General features: G+C 41.3%; 2 protein-coding genes across 2 annotated transcripts; one reads left to right on the top strand and one right to left on the bottom strand.

Moving 5' to 3' along the window:
- Positions 1 to 6,918: 6,918 nt before the first annotated feature.
- On the top strand, positions 6,919 to 8,194 carry LOC139544480 (cytochrome b-c1 complex subunit 9-like). Its single transcript, XM_071351618.1, has 2 exons — positions 6,919 to 7,096; positions 7,892 to 8,194. Exons 1-2 carry the CDS (start codon positions 6,956 to 6,958, stop codon positions 7,931 to 7,933), a joined length of 183 nt encoding a protein of 60 aa, XP_071207719.1. The 5' UTR covers positions 6,919 to 6,955; the 3' UTR covers positions 7,934 to 8,194.
- A 5,470-nt stretch (positions 8,195 to 13,664) lies between these two features.
- Positions 13,665 to 22,894, bottom strand: LOC139544479 (scavenger receptor class F member 2-like). Its single transcript, XM_071351616.1, has 11 exons — positions 22,466 to 22,894; positions 21,973 to 22,031; positions 21,728 to 21,829; positions 20,654 to 21,173; positions 20,024 to 20,242; positions 19,777 to 19,905; positions 19,538 to 19,641; positions 19,249 to 19,348; positions 19,029 to 19,132; positions 18,334 to 18,483; positions 13,665 to 17,643 (listed from the first exon to the last, which is right to left on the bottom strand). Exons 1-11 carry the CDS (start codon positions 22,567 to 22,569, stop codon positions 16,547 to 16,549), a joined length of 2,688 nt encoding a protein of 895 aa, XP_071207717.1. The 5' UTR covers positions 22,570 to 22,894; the 3' UTR covers positions 13,665 to 16,546.
- Between the last annotated feature and the right edge of the window lie 2,401 nt (positions 22,895 to 25,295).

Genomic DNA, 25,295 nt, shown 5'->3' with positions numbered 1-25,295 from the left:
ACTATTTCAAAATAAAAGTCCCCCGCGTAATAGTAGAAAAGTGTAATTAACCTGTAGTTATTCATGATGTATGTTTAAACATCAATAAGGATTTCATATTTGTTCATATTTAAGTGACATTTGCATTGCATTTGTGTTTTAGAACATGCTCCAAGGTCAAATAAATGCCCCCAATGCAAATGCATGACATATTCGTTTATAGAGAAAAAAATATGATTTGTGCTGACATAAAAGTGAGGTGGGAGTACTCAGTAGGCAGGGTCTACAGAATCTAGATATGGTGTCATTTCATGGGGCTCTGAATAATACGGAGTGTTGCTGGACTTTTACTCTGGTCAAACAGCTGAAAATGTGTTGACTGGACACTATATGGTACAAATACAACACTGTACAGGAAAAAATATTATTTGTGCTGATATTAAAGTGGGGTGGGGAGTACTCAGTAGTGTCTGTAGAATATTTATAGGGTGTCATTTCATGGGGCTTTGAATAATATGGAGTGTTCCTGGCAGTGGCGTAGCCAGAAATCCGTTGATTGCAGTGCCAGCAAAAATGTAGGTGGGACAAAATTTGGAAACTCAAATCATCATTAAATAATCATAAAAGCATAGCCTACCATATACCCAACTGTAATCGATTGCACACAACAAACCATCTAACATGTGATTTTGCATTACAGACCAAATAGTCTTGTAGGCCTATGGAAATCCCTGACTCTTGCATTTAACATGTGACTGACATAGACCTACACATAAAAAACCATAAGCCTATAATTAATAGACTATGAGACTAGAACATAATGCCTTGGTATAACAATAATAATCCTAATGTAACAGAGTTCACCAACTGTCCGAATTCAGCCCAGTGGGTGATTTTATTTGGCCTCCCAAGTTTTGTTGTTGTACATAAAATACTGTAAAAACATCAGCAAATCAGCTCCAAGTAATTTACATTTTGGAAATCTGTTCCAAAGTATTCCCACCCATAATAGATAGATACAGTATATGTGATCGTTTACAAATGTAAGCAAGGTTTGAAATTATTATGTTTTAGTAAAATATTATATCTGTTTGGGCTTCTTGCGGTCAATTTGCAGTCTACAAATGATTTGTAATTATGTTCCAGCCACCTGACCATCCGCTCGGCTGAATGTAGTTGATGATCCCTGCTATATAGACTAGAACAGTGGTCACAAACCTCTTTTTAGTCAAAATCCCATCATGAGTCAAAATGCAAGCCGAGTGCATTTCCTAAAAATGATAGGTTATTAACATTGATTGGAAATAAATTTGTTTAATTCATTTGCCTAATTTCATATATAGTAAGAAATGTCTGATTTTCTCCATGTCGGCCTTTCCCTTATTATAAATAACGTAGTGTCCCTTATATTTCAAAAGTGAAGTCTTAAGCTAGGCTATATGATAACACTGGTCAGAGGTCAGTTGTTGAGGCACAAATTGAAATAAAATTGAAATAACAGTTGTTGTTTTTTTCACTGGACTGATGGTCATGTCTCCGCGGTGGAAGAGAGAATGTGCAAGTCGCAAGTGGATAAGTCTTTCATGCTTTTTAAAAGTGCTGAATAAAAACAGCGCTGTAGGTCTGGTCATTGTCTCTGAATGTACTGAAACTGTCTTTAAGGACCAGGATTAAATCATTGCAATCAGTGATTGGTATAGAAGGAGACTGGAGGCCCTTCATGGCAAAATCCCTGATGTCAAATTACTTGGCAAATTCTACAGACACGGTCTCTTGAAAAAATAGAACATTGAGCTTTGTTTGGCCATTTTACTTGTTTTTGCTAAACAAGTTGGCTAGTGAGTCTTAGCTAGCTAGCTAATGTGAGTAGCCTACACGTTGTAGCCTAGCTATTGTTTAATGCACATGGATTCAGTGCAAAGTGGCAAGTGCAAGAACCCGCACATTATTTTATTATATAATATGTCCTTGAGTGTCCTGAAAGGCATCTGCCAAATAAAATGTATTATTATTGCCAATATACACTGAGTTTACAAAACATAAAGGACTTCTGCTCTTTCCAAGACATCGACTGACCAGGTGAATCCAGGTGAAAACTATGATCCCTTATTGATGTCTCTTCTTAAATCCACTTCAATCAGTGTAGATGAAGGGGAGGAGACCAGTTAAAGAAGGATTTTTAAGCTTTGAGACAATTGAGACAATTGCCTATGCCCCTGCAATGGAAGGGAGGCTGATGGTTGTGCTACAGGAGGAGCACAAGTTAAAAACAACCATTATTTTCCAATCAATCCCCTAGTACAGTATAAAACTTGTGAAAACTGTATTTCATCCTCATTTTGTGCTTGTTCAGAACTTTAAAATAGCCTTCTAATAAGACATTAGGTCATTTACTGTACCTTGTCAAAGCAGCTCCCACCCATAATTTGAAGCTGAATGAAACAAGGTATAATCTTGTTTTTTTCTCACAAATGACAATAGAGCGATATAGGCGATATGATCCATGGATTAAGACATTTCCTAGTGAGCACATATTTTATGAGGCAAATAAAATGTTCACACAATTGCCAAAACCAGAACACAGGTTCCTCTGACTTTCAGTCCAAAACCCAAGTCAAAGAAGCGAACATTTTGATTGATTGCTATTGAGTAGACCACCAAGGACGGTTTAAGAAAAACGTTATAAGGCTATGTATAATTGGGGTGATATAAACCCATAGAAACATGATTTTATTATACTGCCTAAAAAATATTTTATTTGTCAGGCCAAGTGATTGACCTGATGCATTTGTTAGCACGTGGCCGGCCATGGGCTGATTTAATGAATGTGTAAAGGCTCATCAACACCTATTTCATATAGTGTATTCAGAATGTATTCAGATCCCTTCCCTTTCCACATTTTATTACGTTACAGTCTTATTCTATAATGCATTTAAAAAAAAGTTAAAACTCATCAATCTACACACAATACCTCGCAATGACAAAGCGAAAAAAGATCCTTGATGAAAACCTGCTCCAGAGCGCTCAGGACCTCAGACTGGGGCGAAGGTTCACCTTCCAACACGACAACAAACCTAAGCACACAGCCAAGACAATGCAGGAGTGGCTTCGGGACAAGTCTCTGAATGTTCTTGAGTGGCCCAGCCAGAGCCCGACTTGAACCCGATCGAACATCTCTGGAGAGACCTGAAAATAGCGTTGCAGCAATGCTCCCCATCCAACCTGACAGAGCTTGAGAGGATCTGCAGAGAAGAATGGGATAAATTCCCCAAATACAGGTGTGCCAATCTTGTAGCGTCATACCCAAGAAGACACGAGGCTGTAATCGCTGAATAGTTATGTAAATGTTTTATTCCAGTTTTGTATTTTTTATACATTTGCAAACATTTCTAAACACCTGTTTTTGCTTTGTCATTATGAGGTATTGTGTGTAGATTGATAAGGGGGGAAAAGCAATTTAATCAATTTTAGAATAAGGCTGTAATGTAACAAAATGTGAAAAAAGTCAAGTACTTTCCGAATACACTGTATATGGATTCTACAGACCCTACTGAGTACTAGTTTTTCCTATACAGTGCTATATTTGTTCCAAATAGTGTCAGGGACCCAATTTTAAGCTGTTTCACCACAGTAAAAGGTCAGGAACCTGGGTAGCATTTCCTGCAGAAACCTCATATCCCCTAAACCAGAGAAACGGGACAATATTTACACACACCTTGGTTGGACTTACCTTGGTTGATTCAGTTTGGGGAATCAACTGTCTTCAACTTGATCTCTTCAGCGACCATTGGAGAGAGGCCTCGTTGCTTTATCAGGTATGCAACAGGGTCTCAATACAGTGATTTTGTTGTTTATTGGTCAATTTTGTTGTTACTATTACTGTTTGTGTGTGTATACTTATGTGTTGTTAATTGAATAGAACTACATGAGTTCGGTAGGGTCAATTCGAATTGAAGACAGTTAATTCAACGAGTGATTTGATTTACAAAATGGAGAGAAAATCATTGACATATAGCTTTTCCTTATCAGCTTATTTAGAAGTAAATGAAAATACAGTTGAAGTCAGAAGTTTACATACACATAGGTTGGAGTCATTAAAACTCATTTTCAACCACTCCACACATTTCTTGTTAACAAACTATAGTTTTGGCAAGTCGGTTAGGACATCTACATCTACAAGTCATTTTCCCAACAATTGTTTACAGACAGATTATTTCACTTATAATTCACTGTATCACAATTCCAGTGGGTCAGAAGTTTACATGCACTAAGTTGACTGTGCCTTTAAACAGCTTGGAAAATTCCAGAAAATGATGTCATGGCTCAAGAAGCTTCTGATAGGCTAATTGACATCATTTGAGTCAATTGGAGTTGTACCTGTGGATGTATTTCAAGGCCTATCTTCAAACTCAGTGCTTCTTTGCTTGACATAATGGGAAAATCAAAAGAAATCAGCCAAGACCTCAGAAAAACAATTGTAGACCTCCACAAGTCTGGTTCATCCTTGGGAGCAATTTCCAAACGCCTGAAGGTATCACGCAGCCATCATACCACTCAGGAAGGAGACACGTTCTGTCTCTTAGAGATGAAGGTACTTTGGTGCGAAAAGTGCAACTCAATCCCAGAACAACAGCAAAGGACCTTATGAAGATGCTGGAGGAAACGGGTACAAAAGTATCTATATCCATAGTAAAACGAGTCCTATATCGACATAACCTGAAAGGCCGCTCAACAAGGAAGAAGCCACTGCTCCAAAACCGCCATAAAAGAGCCAGACTACGGTTTTCAACTGCACATGGGGACAAAGATCATACTTTTTGGAGAAATGTCCTCTGGTTTGATGAAACAAAAATAGAACTGTTTGGCCATAATGACCATTGTTATGTTTGGAGGAAAAAAGGGGAGGCTTGCAAGCCGAAGAACAGCATCCCAACCGTGAAGCACGGGGGTGGCAGCATCATGTTGTGGGGGTGCTTTGCTGCAGGAGGAACTGGTACACTTAACAAAATAGATGGCATCATGAGGGGAAATTATGTGGATATATTGAAGCAACATCTCAAGACATCAGTCAGGACGTTAAAGCTTGGTTACAAATGGTCTTCCAAATGGACAATGACCCCAAACATACTTCCAAAAAGGTGGAAATTCAGGAGGGGGGGACTGTCTTCTGTTTGCCTACTAATGAATTGACAAACTCCTCGACCACTTATTAATTTCCGGGTCACTTTCCGGGTCCACTATATGGCCTTTTCCCAAACAGGAAAACCTACCTATAGAGAATGATGGAGGCCTCCATCATTCTCTAAAGGCAATATTAGCATAGGCAGCGCCATTGAGGGCTTCCACCATGCTTCTGCCATTTTAAAATAGTGGGTATTCCTTATGGGTTGTAGCCTCAATGGCGCTGCCCATGCTGTCACAGGCGCTATAGAGTACCACAGCATGAGTCTTAATGGCCATAAAACCTAGCAGTCAAACGGAAATGGTTCCAATCATTTTTCAACCATTCATTTTATAATGGATTTTAGAGAAACTTAAAATAAGGGCTGTGTTTTGTGTAGGCTTACCCTGGTGTGACATTTTGATAACTGTGTGAAACTCTCGAAGGTTACTTGTATCAATATATTCACCTGTATTTACCCTCAAAAAATGAAATGCTAATGTGGCTATTATAAAGAACTACAAATACCATGGTGATCTGGACAGACTGCCGAATCGAGTCAAAGGTAAGAATCTCTGAATTAACTCTCATGTTAGCAACTAATAAATTGGCAACAATTCAAAAACTTGAAATGTACAATTCTGTGAACTGTCTTGTGCAAGTTTTAAATTGACACAATACCTGTTAGCGAAGGTGTCTGCTAGAGAGATTTTCATGGTTATCAAAACGTCACGCCAGGCAGTTGTGGGAAAAGTACCCAAATCACTCAAGTAAAAGTCACCCAGTAAAATATTATTTGAGTAAAAGTATTTGGTTTTAGATATACTTAAGTATCAAAAGTAAATGTAATTGTTAAAATATACTTGAGTATCAAAAGTAAAAGTATAAATCATTTCACATTCCTTATATTAAGCAAACCAGACGGCACAATTTTCTTTCTTTTTTGGTCTAGAATTCCCTATGGTGGAAAAACGTTTGGAACTATTTCCCTGTTTGACCGCTAGGTTTTATGGGTATCGTGGCACCTCCACCTTGGGGCTCTATAAAGGCACAGATATAAAGATTAGTCCTCTTTCTTTCTCTCTTGACCTAGACTAGATGCAGAGATGCCCAACTCAGTGGAAAATTTGCTTCCCTCCAGCAGGCAGAGTTTTTTTTCGCCCACCAAGCAAGTTTTTGTATGGAGGTCAATGAGTGTCGAATTTGGCCAACAACAAATGCATCACTTATTTGCTGCATTTGCTGCATGTAATCGAAGTTCAGTAATGCTTAAGTTGTTATGAGTGTACTGGTATAAGTAGCACACGTAACATCCTGGCAACTTGAGAAAAAACACTTCATATCGGAGATAACTCTGCATATTCATAGTATGACGCTAGGAGCATAGCATCTCTCTCGATTGACGTCACCCTCATTGAATATTTAAAAATAGATTACAATAATGAGATGTAACCACCAATCCAAAGAAATTATAAGCAACCCGCCGTGCTGCTATGTGGACAACGACTCCCATTGTTAGGCCGGAGATATCTTGTATCTTGTCACTATATCCATAATCTTTGCTACAGGTTGGAGTCCTCTCTGTAGCATGTTTGATATCTTTCCATCTTGAGGTACACCGCAGTTTGTTGTACTTATATTTGTTAGACAAGTATGTTTTTTAAAGACCATGTATTATATCGTCAGTATTTTGTTTTAGAATTTCCTTTGGTGCACAAGAATATGACCTACATGTTTACAACCTCATTTCCCATCATACACTTCGGTTTCCGTTATTCTGACGTAATTTCCTCTCTCTAATCACCGTCAGCCAACATGTCGCTAGCGAAAGGAGTCTACAATTTGCTCTTCAGGAGAACATCTACTTTTGCCATTACCATCATGTTCGGAGCAGTGTTTTTTGAACGAATATTTGACCAAGGAGGAGATGCCATATTCGAGCAATTGAATCGGGGGGTAAGTCTATTGACAGATTTTCTCGTAACTTCATTTAGCCCGACCTTGCTTAGGACAACTGCCAGTGGTTAGCGTAAAGCCCAACTCAAACGAAAAGTGTTTACGCGCTGGAATGATGCCGCGTTCAAAACAACTGGGAACACAGAACTCGAAAATCACCGAATTTAGTGCTTTAAAATAAACAACTGGGAACTCAAACTGTTTGAATGGTCATCCAAGTCGGAGTTTTATAAAGCGGCCCGAGTTCCCGAGCTGGAATTCCAGTCAGAGCTCCCTTTTGTTCGAGTACCCAGTTGTTTTGGACTTACAGAAGTCGGAGCTTTCCGAGTTTCCAGTTCCCAGTAGTTTTGAACTGGCACTGGAACGCACTTGTAGTGAAAGTGCGCAGACGGGCCGGGGCGTCAAATTAGAAAGTACGTTTGTCGTGTGTGAACAGATACATTGGGCGAAAATACGTTTTGTACATAGTTTTGGAATTGTGACATGTATAGTTAAGTGTATATTTAGTGTTGATAATACTGCCAGTGCCAATATTGTTATAGATTCTCATGACTTAAGTTGGCATATGCGAAGCATGTATGTGAATTGAAGCACTCTAGTATCGTGCGCAAATTGACGTCGTTGACGGCATCTCGGAGTGATTTCGGCTTTAACTGGCTTGTCAGTAGTTACTGCTTAGCTAGCTATGCTTATTTCCTTTAACTTGTTTGTTTAGCAAAATGCTCTCCTTAGTTGGGATACAGCATGAGTCGTTATACGTGTGATCCAACTTTCAATGTTGTGTTTGGTTCGTAGAAACTCTGGAAACACATTAAATACCAAAACGAGGAGGAATAGAGAAGTTTCGGCAGAAAGGAAGCAAACGCCACACTTCAATTTCCATCCCTGAGTCGGTCTACTTGAACCATCACCTGCATTGACCTGTCACAGCGAGCAATCAGCCTCGCAATCAGAAACTCCATGGCATGGGAGTTTAAAAAAGACTGGTCAAAACATGGAAGTGTTTCAACTTGACCTTGCATACTGTGATCTCCTCTCCCTCACCATTTGTAAATGTACTGATACTTTAAAACTGTTAATAAATTCAACGTAAACATGTTTTGATTTGTAGAATCAGGTAAGTAGCTAGCTAGCCATCAACTGTACCTGACATTTGTCTCTTGTTAGATATTGCACGCTGTTACTACACTACATCTACTATTGTAGTATTAGCATTACATTGTAGAAGATAACAGGATGTCTAGTTAACCACTTTAGTACAGTGCTGTAGAGTTCTGTCGTGGAGATTGTTTCGCATTTCACATCAACTGGGGCAGTAATATTTGGCCCATTTTTAGTTATTAGGATCCCATAACTGGTAATGAGACCTGATTGTGTTGCCATTAGGTATGTGTATGACTATGGCCTTATTGGATAGTGTTATTTATGGATGCTGTGAGAAGCACGCAAACTTCATAAACAGCACCTATCCACAAGTCAAAGAAAGTCCAATACAGGTCAAAGGTCAACAGCACTGGGTTTATCCTTCAGTTAGTCATAGAAGAAACACAGGCCTATTAATTAGATTTGCTCAACTCCTGTGTCCTCTCTAGCCTCCTTTTGAACAGGTCAAAGGTAGTCAAGGCGAGGCCGTGAGAAGAAAGTGGACACATCCGCTTGTATGAAATGACTCCAATTGCGCGTCATCAGGAAAATGACTGTTTCAGGGTGGAATCCCAAAATAAATGTATGAAGTGATCAAAACTAATGTATCTAGTTGTGCAATACATTGAATAAAGGGTTAAGTAGCATATTTTTATTAAATGTTTGCATGCTTGTTAATGGGATTTGTCTGTTAATTGAATGATTAGAATATTCCACCCTGAAACATATAATTGTATGGAATTGATTAGAATGTATGAAATCATAATCAATAAATGTGTAGTCCTAGTCAGAATTAGGGTAAAACAATATAGCTAATGTTTATGTCTTTATGGTATTTTAATCACAGACTGTCTGAGCAAAATTCGGCGCCGACCTGACTGGAGATTTGGGAGAGAACGGGGAGTACGTCTCAAGGTCTCCCTAATCTCTGTCGTCTGGTTAGTGAGACAGTATGTGTGTAGGATATCTTCTGTTTGTGTGAATGTGTGTGCGTAGCAGGACATTGTGTGCGAATGTTAGTGTGAATGTGTGTGCGTGAGAAGCCAGTATAAAATTCATTGTTTTGTATTCTTGACTTTAGAATGTTCCCGTGAATAAACCATATTGACTATTTTAGCTGGGCCTCTTTCTGCTTCATTTCAATCAGTATCTTACAAATCCTCATCTAGCAGACTGAGTAGTTTGAATTGGTTTATGAACATTGAGAACATAATTCTCTTATCAATGCTCTTCTCCTTCGGGAAAATAATAGTTGATTCAAAGGGGGTAGGATACACTTGTGTATTCAGGTAGAATATACCTGTGCTTCCTTGAAAGAAGGAGGCTATTGATTAAGGGAGGACCATGGGAGATTCTCGTATGGGGAAAAAGACCATCCTCTTGCCTCAGTCCTCTGTGACCCGGAAATCGATAAGTGGTCGAGGAATGTGTCAATTCGTTAGTAGGCAATCGAAGTGTCCTAACTTTTTTTTATTTGTTTGGATCACTTTACACATTTTATTTGGGATTCACCCCTGTAAACATAATTTGCCTTATGTGGAGGTTCTCCTGTAAATGTAATTTGCCTGATCTCCTCTCCCTCACCATTTGTAAATGCTGATACTTTAAAACTGTTAATAAATTCAACATAAACATGTTTTGATTTGTAGAATCAGATAAGTAGCTAGATAATCATCAACTACTTGACAGTCTCATTTGGAGCCATTTCATACAAGCGGATGTGTCCACTTTCCGTCTTCTCGCCGTCTTGCCTTGATTACCTGTGACCTGTTCAAACGGAGGCTAGAGAGGACACAGGAGTTGAGCAAATCTGTGGAGAAGGACAGTCTCATTTCAAGCAAGTGCATTTCCATCCGCTATCACTCTCCTCAATTTAACTTTGACCTTTTCAAAAGGAGTTGAGGCAGGAGGTGAGCTAATTTAATAAAAGGCCCATCTTCTGAATTGAAATATTCAGCCACTTCCTGGTGAGAGAGGACCCCAAAGGTTATTTACCAGAATATCAGAAGATGTGAGCGAATGGTTACCGACAACCAAGGCACTGCTGTCCGGATTCAAAACTTCGAATTTTTCTATTTAAATTACTGTACAAAATTCTTGCAACTAATAGAATGTTATATATATGGGGGATACAATCTTCCCAGCTCTGCAGATTCTGCTGTGAGGAGGCAGAGTCATTAGATCATTTATTTTGGTATTGTCCATATGTAGCTCGTTTTTGGTCACAGGTCCAGGAATGGCTGAAGAATTGCAACATTTGCCTAGAACTAACGCTACAGATAGCAATACTGGGGGATTTGAAAAGCCATAGTCAATCAATCAATAATATAATAATTATTTTAGCAAAAATGTTTATTTTTAATTTACAATCTGTAGAAGCTATGAGAATAGGAAGGTTCAAATATTTTGTGAAGCAGCACAGCACAGTTGAAAAATATATGGCAAATAAAAATCCGAAATGGATGATGTTGGAAGATAGATGTTGAGGGGAACTGAAGGGTGGGACTAATAACAAGATAAACAATGTAGGGCATACGGGATCTGTGAAATGTGTATAGGTGCGGAGCTTTTGTGAAATAGCACAGTTACAAGTGGAAATAAAACTGGATGGACAACAGAAATAGAGGAAGGACTAAGAACAAACAAGAGAGAACTATTATAAAGTAGACTGTGTCTGTAAAATGGGTATAAGATGTATAAATTGAAGGTAAAAGCAGAAATGTTTATCAGTTTACTCCAATTGGGGGATCGGTGGTAGGGTTGCGGGGAATAATAATAAAGGTATATTCTTTAAAAAAGTATGTATGTCTATATAGGTATGTGTATGTATATATGTGTATATGTATGCATGCGTGTGTGGATATATATATTTACCCCAAAAAAATATGGGGGATTGGAAATGATGCAGACAATTACATTGGAAGCAACATTCTTTCCGCAATATTAAGCTGATCCACCCCTAAAATAAATAAAAATAAAAAAGGCACTGCTGTCCTTGGTTTCCCTCACTGGGAGAATTGATCTATGGTCACAGGTGTGACAGCCAGGTCCTGCTCTGTTGGTTAACACACAGCCTCAGTCCCCAAAAACCGGATGTTTAGTTTTTCAGGGGAAATGGAAAGAGCCTGTGAAGCAACTTTTTGGATGTTAACAAGGTGACACTCAATCTTCTCCACATTTATGGGATTGGTTGAACAGTGCAGAAGAGATCCCCAAACTGTTTTATTTTCTTCTCGTCAAGACCAGTATGTAATGGGATCTATACTGAAAAAAATACAAACTAAACAGTTTCAATGATTTTAATAAGTTACAGTTCATATATGGAAATCAGTCAATGTAAATAAATTCATTTGGGCCTAATCTATGGATTTCACATGATTGGACAGGGGTGCAGCCATGAAAAAGCCTGGGAGGGCATAGGCCCACCCACTTCGGAGCCAGGCCCAGCCAATCAGAATGAGTTTTCCCCCACAAAATGGCTTTATTATAGACAGAAATACTCCTCAGTTTCATCAGCTGTCCGTGTGGCTGGTCTCAGACGATTCCGCAGGTGAAGAAGCCGGATGTGGAGGTCCTTGGCTGTCGTGGTTACACATGGTCTGCGGTTGTGAGGCCGGTTGGACGTAATGCCAAATTCTCTAAAATGACGGAGACGGCTTATGATAGAGAAATGAACATTCAATTCTCTGGCAACAGCACTGGTGAACATTCCTGCCGTCAGCATGCAAATTGCAGCTCCCACAAAATGTGGCACATCTGTGGCATTGTGTTATATGATACAACTGCGTATTTTAGTGACCTTTTATAGTCCCCAGCACAAGGTGCACCTGTGTAATGATCATGCTGTTTAATCAGCTTCTTGATATGTCACACCTGTCATGTGGATGGATTATCGGGGCTGTTAGATAGCCTAGTGGTTAGAGCGTTGGGCCTGTAACCGAAGGTTTGCTGGGTCGAATCCCTGAGCTGACATGGCACAATTCTGTCGTTCTGCCCCCAAACAAGGATGTTACCCCACTGTTCCCCAGTAAGCTGTCATTGTAAATAAGAATTTGTTCTTAACTGACTTGCCTAGTTAAATTGAAAAATCCCAAAATCTTTGCAATGGATGTAAATAGATTTGTGCTCAAAATTTGAGAAGCCTTTGGTGCGTATGCAAGTTTTTGTTATATTTTATTTCAGCTCATGAAACATGGGACCAACATTTTACATGTTGCGTTTTATATTTTTGTTCAGTATAGTTTCAGGCATTTCTTTTACCCAGATATAGTAGGTAACTCAAGGAAGACAGTGTCCAGCAGATGGAGCAATTCTCTCTTTTTGTAGAGTCCGTTCAGCATCCATCTATTTTTATCCATGTGTTGTTTATGTAATGCTTTATATCCCACATCTAAGGTTGGTACAACCCAATGATTTATATATGCAATAGTGCCTCCATCTTGGGACTCCCCCTCCAATGTAAAAAATATTTTGGAAGCTATAGAAATGCATTTATTAATTTCTACATTTAATTTAAAAAATGATTTAACCAGGCAAGTCAGTTAAGAACAAATTCTTATTTTACAATGACGGCTAGGAACAGTGGGTTAACTGCCTCGTTCAGGGGCAGAACGACAGATTTTACCTTGTCAGCTCAGGGATTTGATCCAGCAAATTTTGCTTACTGGATGTGATAACCACTTGGCTACCTGCCGCCCCAGTTACAGACACCTTAATGCATACTTTTAAATTATATTTAGTCAGCTAAACATAAAAATGAAAGTATTATTTATTTTGAGATTACTCATGTTGATGTCCCCACTACAATAAAGAAATACTTGTACATGTCATTTTGTCCTTGAAACATTGCATTGAAATACTGTAGAATTCCATTCATTCCTATGGAGGACTGCTTCTACTGGGGAGTGCCAATATGGCCGTCCGGTGGCTTCAAAGCCTCTCAATGGCCAATACATAGCATCAGCAATCCAGGGTTTATATACATCATTGGTACAGCCCAGATGTTTTGACACATTTTTCTATAGTATGAACATGTAGTCAGAGCACCTGCATGGACACTAAAATGAATGCTATACAGCCAGATTGCAGATTCTGGTCAAGTATAATCTACGGGGGTAGAGAGAGATCATGAGCAGTTTTATTGTGGATGTTGTGATTGTGTCCAGAGAATAACAGATGAGTTCAAGAAGACTAGAATGTGGTCCTAACAGACAATGAACTTGAATGTTAGCAGAACAAGTATGTTAGCATGGAAAGATGGAGCCAGTTTTGGTATTGCTTGCAGAGATGAGATAGCGTGTGCTTTGGCCTACTTGTTGACGATGATAGCAGCTTTTTCCAGTTTATTGTGGCACACATTGATTGACACCCTTATTTGAGTGGCTCCAATATGACCATGTGACTGATAAAAAGTTCTTACACAACATACAAAGGAAATTCCCTCTTTAATGAGTCACATCATAACACTGGTCCTGGCTATGATCCTGTCTGTTCATTCTGGGTCGCTTGTGCTGGTTTCCAATTATGATATTTCATGTTGTCTGTACTTTCCATTCCTGTTTCGGAGAACAGAGAAAATGAAAAGATCATGGTGTAGCGTTGCCTACACAGAAGGTTCCCACCATCCCGTTCATACCACAGTGACTAAGACACTCGCAATCATGTAGTCATTCCCATAGAAAAGTCCTGCCATTTGCATGTGGTGTTATATACAGTACTTTTGGAGCCATGTATTTGACTTGAGCCGGTTTTTAGTTGCATAATGAGTCCGTTAGTAATTGCATAATCTGCTTATTAGTAGTAATAATTTGTTGTTGGTTAGGATGTTGGAGCCGGAGAGTGTTATTGCTGGGACAAAGGGAAGTACAGAAAGTGTCTATGTCCACATATGTTATTGTTGTATATTCGTATTTCTAAGAAAGTAGGTAAAGAGCCACAGCTGACTCTCAGTTCCGGGTAAGGTCAGGTGAGATTCTGTGGAACTAAAGCAGTGAGAGACGTGGAGTTTAACATTGAGGTGAGGAGAAAGTTGAAGAGAGAAGAAACCTCTGGGGGGGGGGGCTAGAGGGGCCCATCCCAACAATACTCCAACTGTAGTCTTATCACACACACACATACACATCCCTGCCCATGAAGGTTCTGGAACACCAATAGGAGGAACATACTTAGTTATTTTTATTTGTATTTTTTTATTATTTTTTTATTTAACCGTTATTTTACCAGGTAAGTTGACTGAGAACACGTTCTCATTTGCAGCAACGACCTGGGGAATAGTTACAGGGGAGAGGAGGGGGATGAATGAGCCAATTGTAAACTGGGGATTATTAGGTGACCGTGATGGTTGAGGGCCAGATTGGGAATTTAGCCAGGACACCGGGGTTAACACCCCTACTCTTACGATAAGTGCCATGGGATCTTTAATGACCTCAGAGAGTCAGGACACCCGTTTAACGTCCCATCCGAAAGACAGCACCCTACACAGAGCAGTGTCCCCAATCACTGCCCTGGGGCATTGGGATCTTTGTTTAGACCAGAGGAAAGAGTGCCTCCTACTGGCCCTCCAACACCACTTCCAGCAGCACCTGGTCTCCCATCCAGGGACTGACCAGGACCAACCCTGCTTAGCTTCAGAAGCAAGCCAGCAGTGGTATGCAGGGTGGTATGCTGTATATTGCCCAGCAACACTGATTGTTTATCCTCGACAGACAAGGAGGTGACTCCTAATCGGAAGGCATAAATATATGCTTGTGTAAAATGTGTGCTATGCAGCTGCAGCATTCAGTTTGGATGGAATAAATCTAGTTTCAGCTTCCTTTGGTGTCCGACTGGATTTGTACCAGAACTTAGAATCTAACACATGTATGGCCTATATCCAAAGTAATTTTTTTATACAAAATTTCAGAAAATACAATTGTCAATGAATGATCCTGTATCATCTTGGCATAACAAAAATATATTGACAACAAATTCAAACCATATTTAGGTAACAACTTGTGTTTTTCTGAGACCAACGTTTCCAATTAGGTCATACTGATGTTTAGGTGTTATCACTCTAGGTTTTCTGCTTTGCTTAGCGCAAAATATTCGCTTTTTTTCCTCAAGTCGTAAATGTTTTTCCATCGATGTAATGGCTACAAGATGTTAATGCTTTCATAGGGTGTCTCTATGCTAACCACTGTCTCCCAAGAGGATTCTGGGACAGGATTGAGTTGGCAGTTGCTTCTCAAGGCCTGGCATTCAGTTACAGACGAAGCTCCAGGGAGATGTTTAAACAGGCAGTCAAAAACCTAATTCTAGTCCCCTTCCCACCACTAGTCCCGATCCCTTTTCCACAGTAAAACTTCTAGAATTAAATAATGATGTATAGACGCCTATGCATGCAGCAATGCACACAGTCATGCCTTGAAAGCATGTTTGTTCACTAAACCATTGGAGCCTCTATAAATGCGTTCATTATGATCTAACGTTCACAACAAGGCAGCTGGTCTGTGAGGACATGTTCCTGTATTATTTCAAGTGATCTGCCAATCATACTATGTTACCTACTTACAATGTTACTTATTTACGTTTAATTACTTATTTTCAGGACCTTGCTGCTCCTAAATGTGTCTTTGCTTTGTCTGTGCCTCCTGATAGCAAAGGGAGAGATGTTCCTGTCTAAGCAGGTCACATCATGGATTCAGGACGACCGGTGCCAACAGTCTGGATTCAATTAAACACCATATGATCTTCTGTAGTCTTTACAGCTGCCTCAAAGTCTATCCCCCCCCCCCCCCCCCAACAAACTGCACACACACAACTGTAGCACATGTGTCAGACAGCCACAGGGCCCTCTACACAGACCCCAGACTGTTCCACCATCAATACACCACACCTCTTGTTTGTCTGAGGTCCTGTCGTGGCTCCAAAGTTCTGGGCAGTGGGATCGACTTTCCAACTTAAAACATTGATTAGATATGGGAGATGCAAAATCCAGATTTTGGGGTGTTTGGTCTATTCGATATGAACAAATTAGAAAATGAATAAAATAACAAAGGTAAATAATTATTCTGATGTCTTAGCACTTTTACTAATATATTGATTTTACAATAACTAAAGTGAAGGAATATAAAAAGTTAACATATAAAGAATACTGCATTGTATCATAACATTTCTCAAGATCAAAAACATCCACCCAAGGGAAAAGATTCCATCGTTATTCGATTTGGTGCTAAAAACAATGAAACATGTGTCCAATAAATTCTTTCAAGCATCACAACATGTGCGTCATTGTTTTTCCAGAATTGAGAAACATCCAGACTGGCTGTGCTAATTTGCAGCCTTTGGTGGCATCACTGCAACCTTTGGAGCAGTAGTCTGTATTTTTGAGTCTACATTACCTTCCTTGCTCTTTTTCCGAGGAGGCTTTTTCATTGGGGTCTTATTTTTGGTCTCTCCCTTATCTGAGCTGCTTTCAGAGTTGTTAGAGTCTTGTTTCTCTTGGTATTTGGCTTCTTTAGATGGAGTATCTGGCAGAGGCTTCTGTGAGCTGTCGGATGTGGGAAGCAAATCCTTTCCAGCTCCAGGCTGGGTGCCCGAGGTCTTTTGGGGCGGGGTGGGCTTCTTTCTCTGGGCCTGGAGGTGAGACAGGCTCTCCTCACAGCTGCCGGCCTCGCTCCTGTTCAGGCTCTTAGTCTTCTCCTTCAGCTGAGCAGTTAAGAGGGAGGCTACCTCAGGGTGTATGTTCGGTTGGTTAACCTCCCTGTTTAGGGATAAGCTGGGCCTCTTCTCTGGGGACTCTTTGGGGATTGCAGCTTTCCGGTCAACACGGAAATTGCCCATTTTCCTCAGGACACTCTGCACTGCCCCATTGATGTGCTCTATCTGCAACAGACCTGGTCTGCTTTTATTAGGCTTCTTCTCACCTAGGGAGCTGGCCCCATCTGTACCTGCAGACTCTGGGGCGTTGGGAGCTCGCTGCTTGCTGGCTTTCTTTCTGGAACAAATGTTATCCTCAGCCACAGTCTCTTCCTGACTTATCTGATTCTGATTTGGCCCAGGAGATGCATGGATCCAGGAGAGCTTGGGCTTGGTGGAGGGGTCTGGTGGCTGTGGTTTAATCCTCTCAGCAGCTATAGGCTTTCCATTATATTTGACATTGTTTGACTTGCCATTGTTCTCTGGCTCCTTGCTGGACTGCTGTGGTGGCTGAGGGAAAGAGGCCCTGAGGCAGAGGGTGCTGGTGGCTGACTCTGTGCCACTGCAGGAGCCCTCACTCTCTGACTTCTGGAGTGGCAGCTCACTGGTGTTAACTGAAGCCTGCTCAGTCATATACCTGTCCTCCGGCAATGTGTCTACCTCAGAGACATCATCAGCTAGTACTGTAGTCTCCGTTGTGTTGATTCTGTCCCCTTTCTTTTTGTTCTCTTCTCAGAGGGTGAGAGAAAGGGCGAGAGAGAGGGCGAGAGAGGTTCAAACGTCAATTTTTATAAAATAAAATAAAAGATCATTAGAATCCGACTCCCCTTCAGCTCTAAAGATGTTAAGGAAATAAATACAAATGCTTTGGGAATGTTTTAAGTACTGGATTACCTACTAGTAACATTTTCCTGTTCATGTTTACTTTAGAAGCAAGGGCTTTAATTAGATGATATGGCAGCAGATTAGGCAGTGTATTTAGGGCAGATGAGTAAAATGAAGCTCTATCAAGAACTGTAGTTTACACATCACCCTCTGGATCTTACACCGGATATGACTATGCAGCAGTTGTTTTGACAAAAATCTAGTCATTGCAGAAAATCAGTGAATCATACGAAAACAAAACGTTGTGTGCAGCCAAGGACTCAACATCACCTCATAATGTTCTGTCATTCCAAAATGATCTCTTGTTTTTGGAATGACATTCCCATCATTATCGGAGCTCAATGTGAAAAATGTAACCTTCCTTCACATATTTTGTACAATAATTTGCCTTAACAAATTCCCATCACCTGCAGAAATGAAGGTTCTAGGATAGACAGGTGTGACTGTCACAGACAGAACAGACAGAGGGGTTTTTAATGCAGCACTCACTATCATGCAGGAGTGACAGGGAAGACTTAGTCTGGGACACTCACCGTCAGGCACAGCATAGACATGTCCATCCTCTGTGGTCTCTACGGAAGAGAAGGACGCTCTGGATGACCCGGAGGCGGTGGGTTGCTCCACTGCAGAGGGGGGCTCAATGAAACTACAGTTGAAAGTATTCTCAGGGTCATGGTGGGACACTGTGGAGAACAGAAACAGAGCAAACACTTAGCCTCTTAACCGTTAGAACCTACATTCACTAAAGCTTTGAACTTATTTGTTAACAACAATAATCCTTCACTACATTTTGTCCCTTCAAAGAAATTGTGTTACACATGGGACCTTATATTTCCCCCTGACTTCCTGTGTCATACATCAGTCCACCCAGCCCAAAAGTTCCCCCTTCTAGCCCCGCTGCCCCTGTTCCAGTAGAGAGAAATTGCAGGTTAGGATAATTTTTGCCACTTCCTGTTGGTGGTCCAGAGGGGCCCTCGATGGAATGTAGAGAAATGGGGAGGGTGAAGAGGGGGGAAGCAGGACGCTGTTTAAGTATGGTTTTAAATAGACGCTGAGTTCACTGTCACAGCCATTCAGAGAGCAGGCAATGCAAAAAACCAAGGAGAAGGGATGCTACTTTGATTTTGGAGAGAACTATCTTTGGGTATTGGACAGGTTTATCATCAATCCTGAGAACCCAGTGAAAACATACATTAACATTCATAGAGCTTGTGCAGGTAGGACCTACCAACAACTTTGGGTAGCTTCTGCCGTCTCAGTGGGATACGAGGAAGTTTAGAGCTGATTCGTGTCAACCCTCCACATAGTCTTCTTTTGGACCTTTTCTCAGGACTAAATGCAATCAACAGAGAAACCAAAGAAGATGTGAAGTATAAGTTTAACTCCAGCTAATGTGACAATATATTTATGATGTACTGTGCCTCAATACAAACAACAATCATTCTTACTCGTTCTGTCTGCAGACAGAGCAGCAACACAGCAAGGAGAGGAGCAGGAGACAGGTGACCAGCACCCCTGCTGCCATCACACCCATCCTTTGGTTAGGCTCTGTTCAAAGAGCAGAGGTCATACATCTGTCCCACTTGCCACAGAATAGACTCCTTTTAAAAATAAAGATCTGCCATGTGTGTTTTTATGGTGGATACATATGTTACCAATAAGCTCTCTGGAAAAATAATACATTACACTTTTTTCCCTCATCACATTAGATAAGTCTGTTTTAGGAAAGGTTCTCACGTAGGTTGCATGCTCCAGTCACTATGTTGCAGTTGTTGTCATGGCAGGAACAGGTCTGGGTACAGTTAAGCCCATACTGACCCGCTGAACAGCTCACATTACAGCTGCATAGGAAAGAGTGTGAAATTTCATTGATGAAATTTTCAAAATTGGTCTTGACACCATCCATATTACTTTCTCTATTTGTTACATTCAATTAGCTTTTTTCAATATTTGCATGTAAAATGCTTTGCACTCACTAGGCACCAGAGAAGCCAGGATCGCAGAGACAATTTCCTGTGGCGAAGTGACACATCCCATTGAAGCAGCTGTTGCAGTCATTGACACAGTTCTCTCCATAGGTTCCATTTCGGCACTTGACCTCACATCTGTGAAGACAAATGGTTGAAGATCACGCACAAACTCAGAGGTGATGTAATTCCCTTTCTTATCTACATTTGATTAGAGATGCCGAATGTGATCGGAAGCTCATAATCGTATTCCTACCGGTCACCCATCCATCCAGGGTTGCAGTGGGGGCATTTGCCATCGATGCGGTTGCAGAAGTGTCCGTCTTTACAGGATGAGCAAACGTCCTTGCAGTTTTCACCAAAGAACCCAGGAGTACACATCTGGTCACACCTGGTGCCATTCCAACCGCTTTCACATGCGATGCAATGTCCCTCTGCCACCATGCAGGGCTGCTGGCCTTTGCAGTGACCACACCTGGAAGAGCAGTAAGACCAAGTCCTGAGTAATATTGTAACAAAACATGAATAGAATGGACTAACTAAATTCTTTACAGTAATATTCATGCTGGAATAGTGTTTCCAAATGGTTGGTTCCCTCTTCCAGAGCCTTTCAGCCGAGGCTGGTTCCCTTGTGGTTAGAAACTGGCTTGTGACTAGAGGTCTTATTGCCAACAGCTTCAGGTGGCCAAACTCTTTAGGTGTTTCACAGCTCAAAACAGTTTGTAAACCACATTAGATTTGCCAGCTTCACCACATGGTTACCACAATGGCCACCGTACAGCAGACTGAAAGAGCAAAGACATGCATGTCTTATCCAGCTAAATAACCTCTGGCTACCAGAGTGGTTCCAAGTAAGTCAGCTTTGTCAAACACAGCTGTCACACACCTGTTTCTGCAATTTTGTCCATAGAATCCAGCTGGACACGTCTCCCTGCAGATCTTCCCTCTGAATCCTGGCTTGCAGGTGCACGATCCATCCGCCGGGTTACAGCGTCCATAGAGACACTGGCACTTGTGCTCGCAGTGAGTACCCCACAGACGCTCTCGACACTTGCAGCGGCCGGTGAGCTGGTCACACGGAGAGGTGTTGCAGGCACACTTGGCACCGCAATTCCTCCCATACCAGCCAGGATTGCAGTGGCATTGGCCAGTTCCCGCATCACACATAGAGTTTACTCTGCAGTAACAGTTGTTAGAGCACTGAGGGCCCCAATAGCCTGTGTAGCACGTACAAGCGCCTGTCTCCTGGATGCATTGGCCCTTCTGGCAGCCGCAGGCTCGCTCACAGTTTGGCCCCCAGCGATTAGGGTTACAGGTGCAGGCCCCAGTGACATCATCGCACCTCCCGTTGGGATGGCAATCACACTTACCCTTGCAGTCAGGCCCCCAGAACTTGAACGGACATTCTACAGGCAAATATGTATAGACAAAGAGATCATTTGTACACTAAGTTCTCTGGATGTAGGCTACTTAGTTCTGAGAAGTAGGCTACCTGGACTGGCTGTATGTGAAAATGACTGCAGTGTTAACAGACTTACACTACCTTTCAAAGGAATTTATGCTTGAAATAAATATCAAAATTACAATCTGCAATTGCTACTTCCATTTTTCCTTATGTATAAATTAGTTATATGTAGCCATTGATTCTTGAAGAATATAACTTACTAATGCCTCAAGAGCTTAGTTTATTAACTGTCGTACCCCATCAGAACCCCAAATATACGCTTGTTTTACTCCAAAGTTTGTAAACAAAGTAAATGTTAACAAACATTTTATAGCCTCAAAACATGGTTAAAACTATACTTTTGATATCATGGATGGTCAGTACTTGCATCCATAGCTATGTCTATACATTTGAGCTTTTATTGAAACAGAGACAGGGAGAACACTTTGTTATTGTTTCAACTGCTGATTGCTGCTTTAAGGATTGCTGTGAGGACGGAACAGGGAACTAACTTACTCATATCACAAGTGGCTCCAAAATAACCATGACGACAGCGGCATTCGTGGGGTCGCACACAAACTTCATTCTCTTGGCAGGTGAAGTTACCCTCACAAATTGCTGAAGAAAAACCATTGGGCAAGTTAGTTCACAATAAATATTTATGCTTTTAGCAATGAAGAGGAAAAATGGTTGGGGAGTCTACTCCCAATGATCTGGTTCAGGTTTGTTGAATGGGATAATACAGGCTTTCGAGTACTCACGTATTAAGCACTCATCTCCTTGCTGTGCCCAGCCACTACAGCATTGGAGCCTGTCAGATCTGGGAGGGAGAAAAATAACATTAGTTCATCTGGAAATCATCTGTATTTGATTTATAGAAACTAACGTAATTGAACTCCTTCCATCCAAACTAATGTTATGATCACATTTCAGTCATGACAAATAGACTAAGACATTTAAATACTGAACATTATCCTGATCACGTTCAGATGCAAATCTGTCACAGCATTCATAATGCAGGGAATTACTGGCACAAAGACACAATGTAGCAGTAGACTAAATGAGCAGAGATCTGAGGAAGATTATCTGTGTATAGAAGGGCTTGGGTATTCAGAAAATCTCAAACTTCAACATATCTAAAACAATTGAATGCATGTTTATCTACCTTCACTGACATGAATCAGGCTACTGTAATAGTTTTGTCCATCAATTTCAAGCATAAAACTTATTTAAAACAGGTACACAATGACTTACCCAGTTTTGCATACATTTCTGCCGCTGGGATTTACTTCTTGGCTGTAAGTCCAACAACAGAAGATACTTAGAAGCACAATGACTAAGACATATCTTGTTTCCATGTTGTTATGAACAGCATCCCTCCAAAGGCTTTCCCGTGGAAATATGTCTGACTTTTTTCCAAAAAGGAAATCAACTCTTTTCTTGCATTGTCCAAAAAGTTACCCATCCAGAGGGTGGCGGTATACAGTAGTAAATGATGTAGCCTACCGGTAGGCTGTTACCCTAAAGTCGGTACTTGAATGACAATTTGCAAATTCGGTATGAAGAGGTAATGGCAACAAGTTGTAATTCTCCCTGGGACCTCCCCACAGAACCAACGTCACCACAGACTGCATAAAACCTCCCCACCCCCAGTAAAAACAGACTACCCTAAGAAAACATTAGCAGTTACAGAGCAGACTTAGCACTTAGCCAATGGCTCCCTCTGTTGTTGACAATAGGAAGCTGCACATCCTCACAGTACATACACACACTCTCTCTCTCTACAGATGTACTATCCAAATCAAGGGTTACCGAACAATTTGAGAGAGAGAGAGAACTTGACACAAAGGACATGATTCTGTTCTGTTGCATATGCTTTATGTATTTTCTGTGTCTAGCAGCGTCCTCAGAGCATGCGCAGACCAGCTGGCTGGTGTGTTTACGGACATATTCAATCAATCCCTATCCCAGTCTGCTGTTCCCACATGCTTCAAGAGGGCCACCATTGTCCCTGTTCCCAAGAAAGCTAAGGTAACTGAGCTAAATGACTATCGCCCCGTAGCACTCACTTCCGTCATCATGAAGTGCTTTGAGAGACTAGTCAATAGCTCCACAGACGACGCAATCGCAACCACACTGCACACTGCCCTAACCCATCTGGACAAGAGGAATACCTATGTAAGAATGCTGTTCATCGACTACAGCTCAGCATTTAAGACCATAGTGCCCTCCAAACTCATCATTAAGCTCGAGACCCTGGGTCTCGACCCCGCCCTGTGCAACTGGGTCCTGGACGTTCTGACGGGCCGCCCCCAGGTGGTGAGTGTAGGAAACAACATCTCGACCCCGCTGATCCTCAACACTGGGGCCCCACAAGGGTGCGTTCTCAGCCCTCTCCTGTACTCCCTGTTCACCCATGACTGCGTGGCCACGCACGCCTCCAACTCAATCATCAAGTTTGCAGACGACACTATAGTGGTAGGCTTGATTACCAACAATGACGAGACGGCCTACAGGGAGGAGGTGAGGGCCCTCGGAGTGTGGTGTCAGGAAAACAACCTCACACTCAATGTCAACAAAACAAAGGAGATGATCGTGGACTTCAGGAAACAGCAGAGGGAGCACCCCCCTATCCATATCGACGGGACAGTAGTGGAGAAGGTGGAAAGTTTTAAGTTCCTCGGCGTACACGTCACGGACAAACTGAAATGGTCCACCCACACAGACAGCGTGGGGAAGAAGGCGCAACAGCGCCTCTTCAACCTCAGGAGGCTGGAGAAATTTTGCTTGTCACCAAAAACACTCTCAAACTTTTACAGATGCACAATCGAGAGCATCCTGTCGGGCTGTATCACCGCCTGGTACGGAAACTGCTCCTCCCACAACCGCAAGGCTCTCTAGAGGCTAGTGAGGTCTGCACAACGCATCACCGGGGGAAAACTACCTGCCCTCCAAGACACCTACACCACCCGATGTCACAGGAAGGCCAAAAATATCATCAAGGACAACAACCACCCGAGCCACTGTCTGTTCACCCCGCTATCATCCAGAAGGCGAGGTCAGTACAGGTGCATCAAAGCTGGGACCGAGAGACTGAAAAACAGCTTCTATCTCAAGGCTATCAGACTGTTAAACAGCCATCACTAACATTGAGTGGCTGCTGCCAACATACTGACTCAAATCTCTAGCCACTTTAATAATAAAAAATTGGATGTAATAAATGTATCACTTGTCACTTTAAACAATACCACTTTATATAATGTTTACATACCCTACATTACTCATCTCATATGTATATACTGTACTCTATATGTATATACTGTACTCTATACCATCTACTGCATCCTGCCTATGCCGTTCGGCCATCGCTCATCCATATATTTATATGTACATATTCTTATTCATTCCTTTACCCTTTTGTGTGTATAAGGTAGTTGTTGTGAAATTGTTCGATAACTTGTTAGATCTTACTGCATGGTCGGAACTAGAAGCACAAGCATTTCGCTACACTCGCATTAACGTCTGCTAACCATATGTATGTAACCAATAACATTTTATTTTATTTGACGTATGACAACTGGTTCGACATTTATTCAGGCCATGTATGCATATGTATTGACTTGGGTGAAGTGTTATCTTCTCAAACAGAAGCTGAACATAAAACCTTTATGACTGCATGGTTGTAAAATTCTGGCTCCCAGACAGTAGTAAGGTGTAGGATAAGCTCATTGATTGCTGTATTTCCAGACAGAAGATGCCGTCAGGCAAACACGCTAGCACACCTTACCAATAGGCTTAAATTTTCCGCATTGACTGACCTCCATGTCTTAAAGTAATGATGGACTGTCGTTTCACTTTGCTTATTTGAGCTGTTCTTGCCATAATATGGACTTGGTCTTTCACCAAATAGGGCTATCTTCTGTAAACCAACCCTACCTTGTCACAATACAACTGACTGGTTCAAATGCAGTAAGAAGGAAAGCAATTCCACAAATTCACTTTTAACAGGCACACCTGTTAATTTAAATGCATTCCAGGTGACTACCTCATGAAGCTGGCTGAGATAATTTATTTATTTATTTAT

The sequence above is a fragment of the Salvelinus alpinus genome, chromosome 18 (assembly GCF_045679555.1).
Source record: "Salvelinus alpinus chromosome 18, SLU_Salpinus.1, whole genome shotgun sequence".
Classification (NCBI taxonomy): Eukaryota; Metazoa; Chordata; class Actinopteri; order Salmoniformes; family Salmonidae; genus Salvelinus; species Salvelinus alpinus.
Note: the sequence above shows the minus strand (reverse complement) of the source record. Positions and strands in the feature narration are given on the sequence as shown.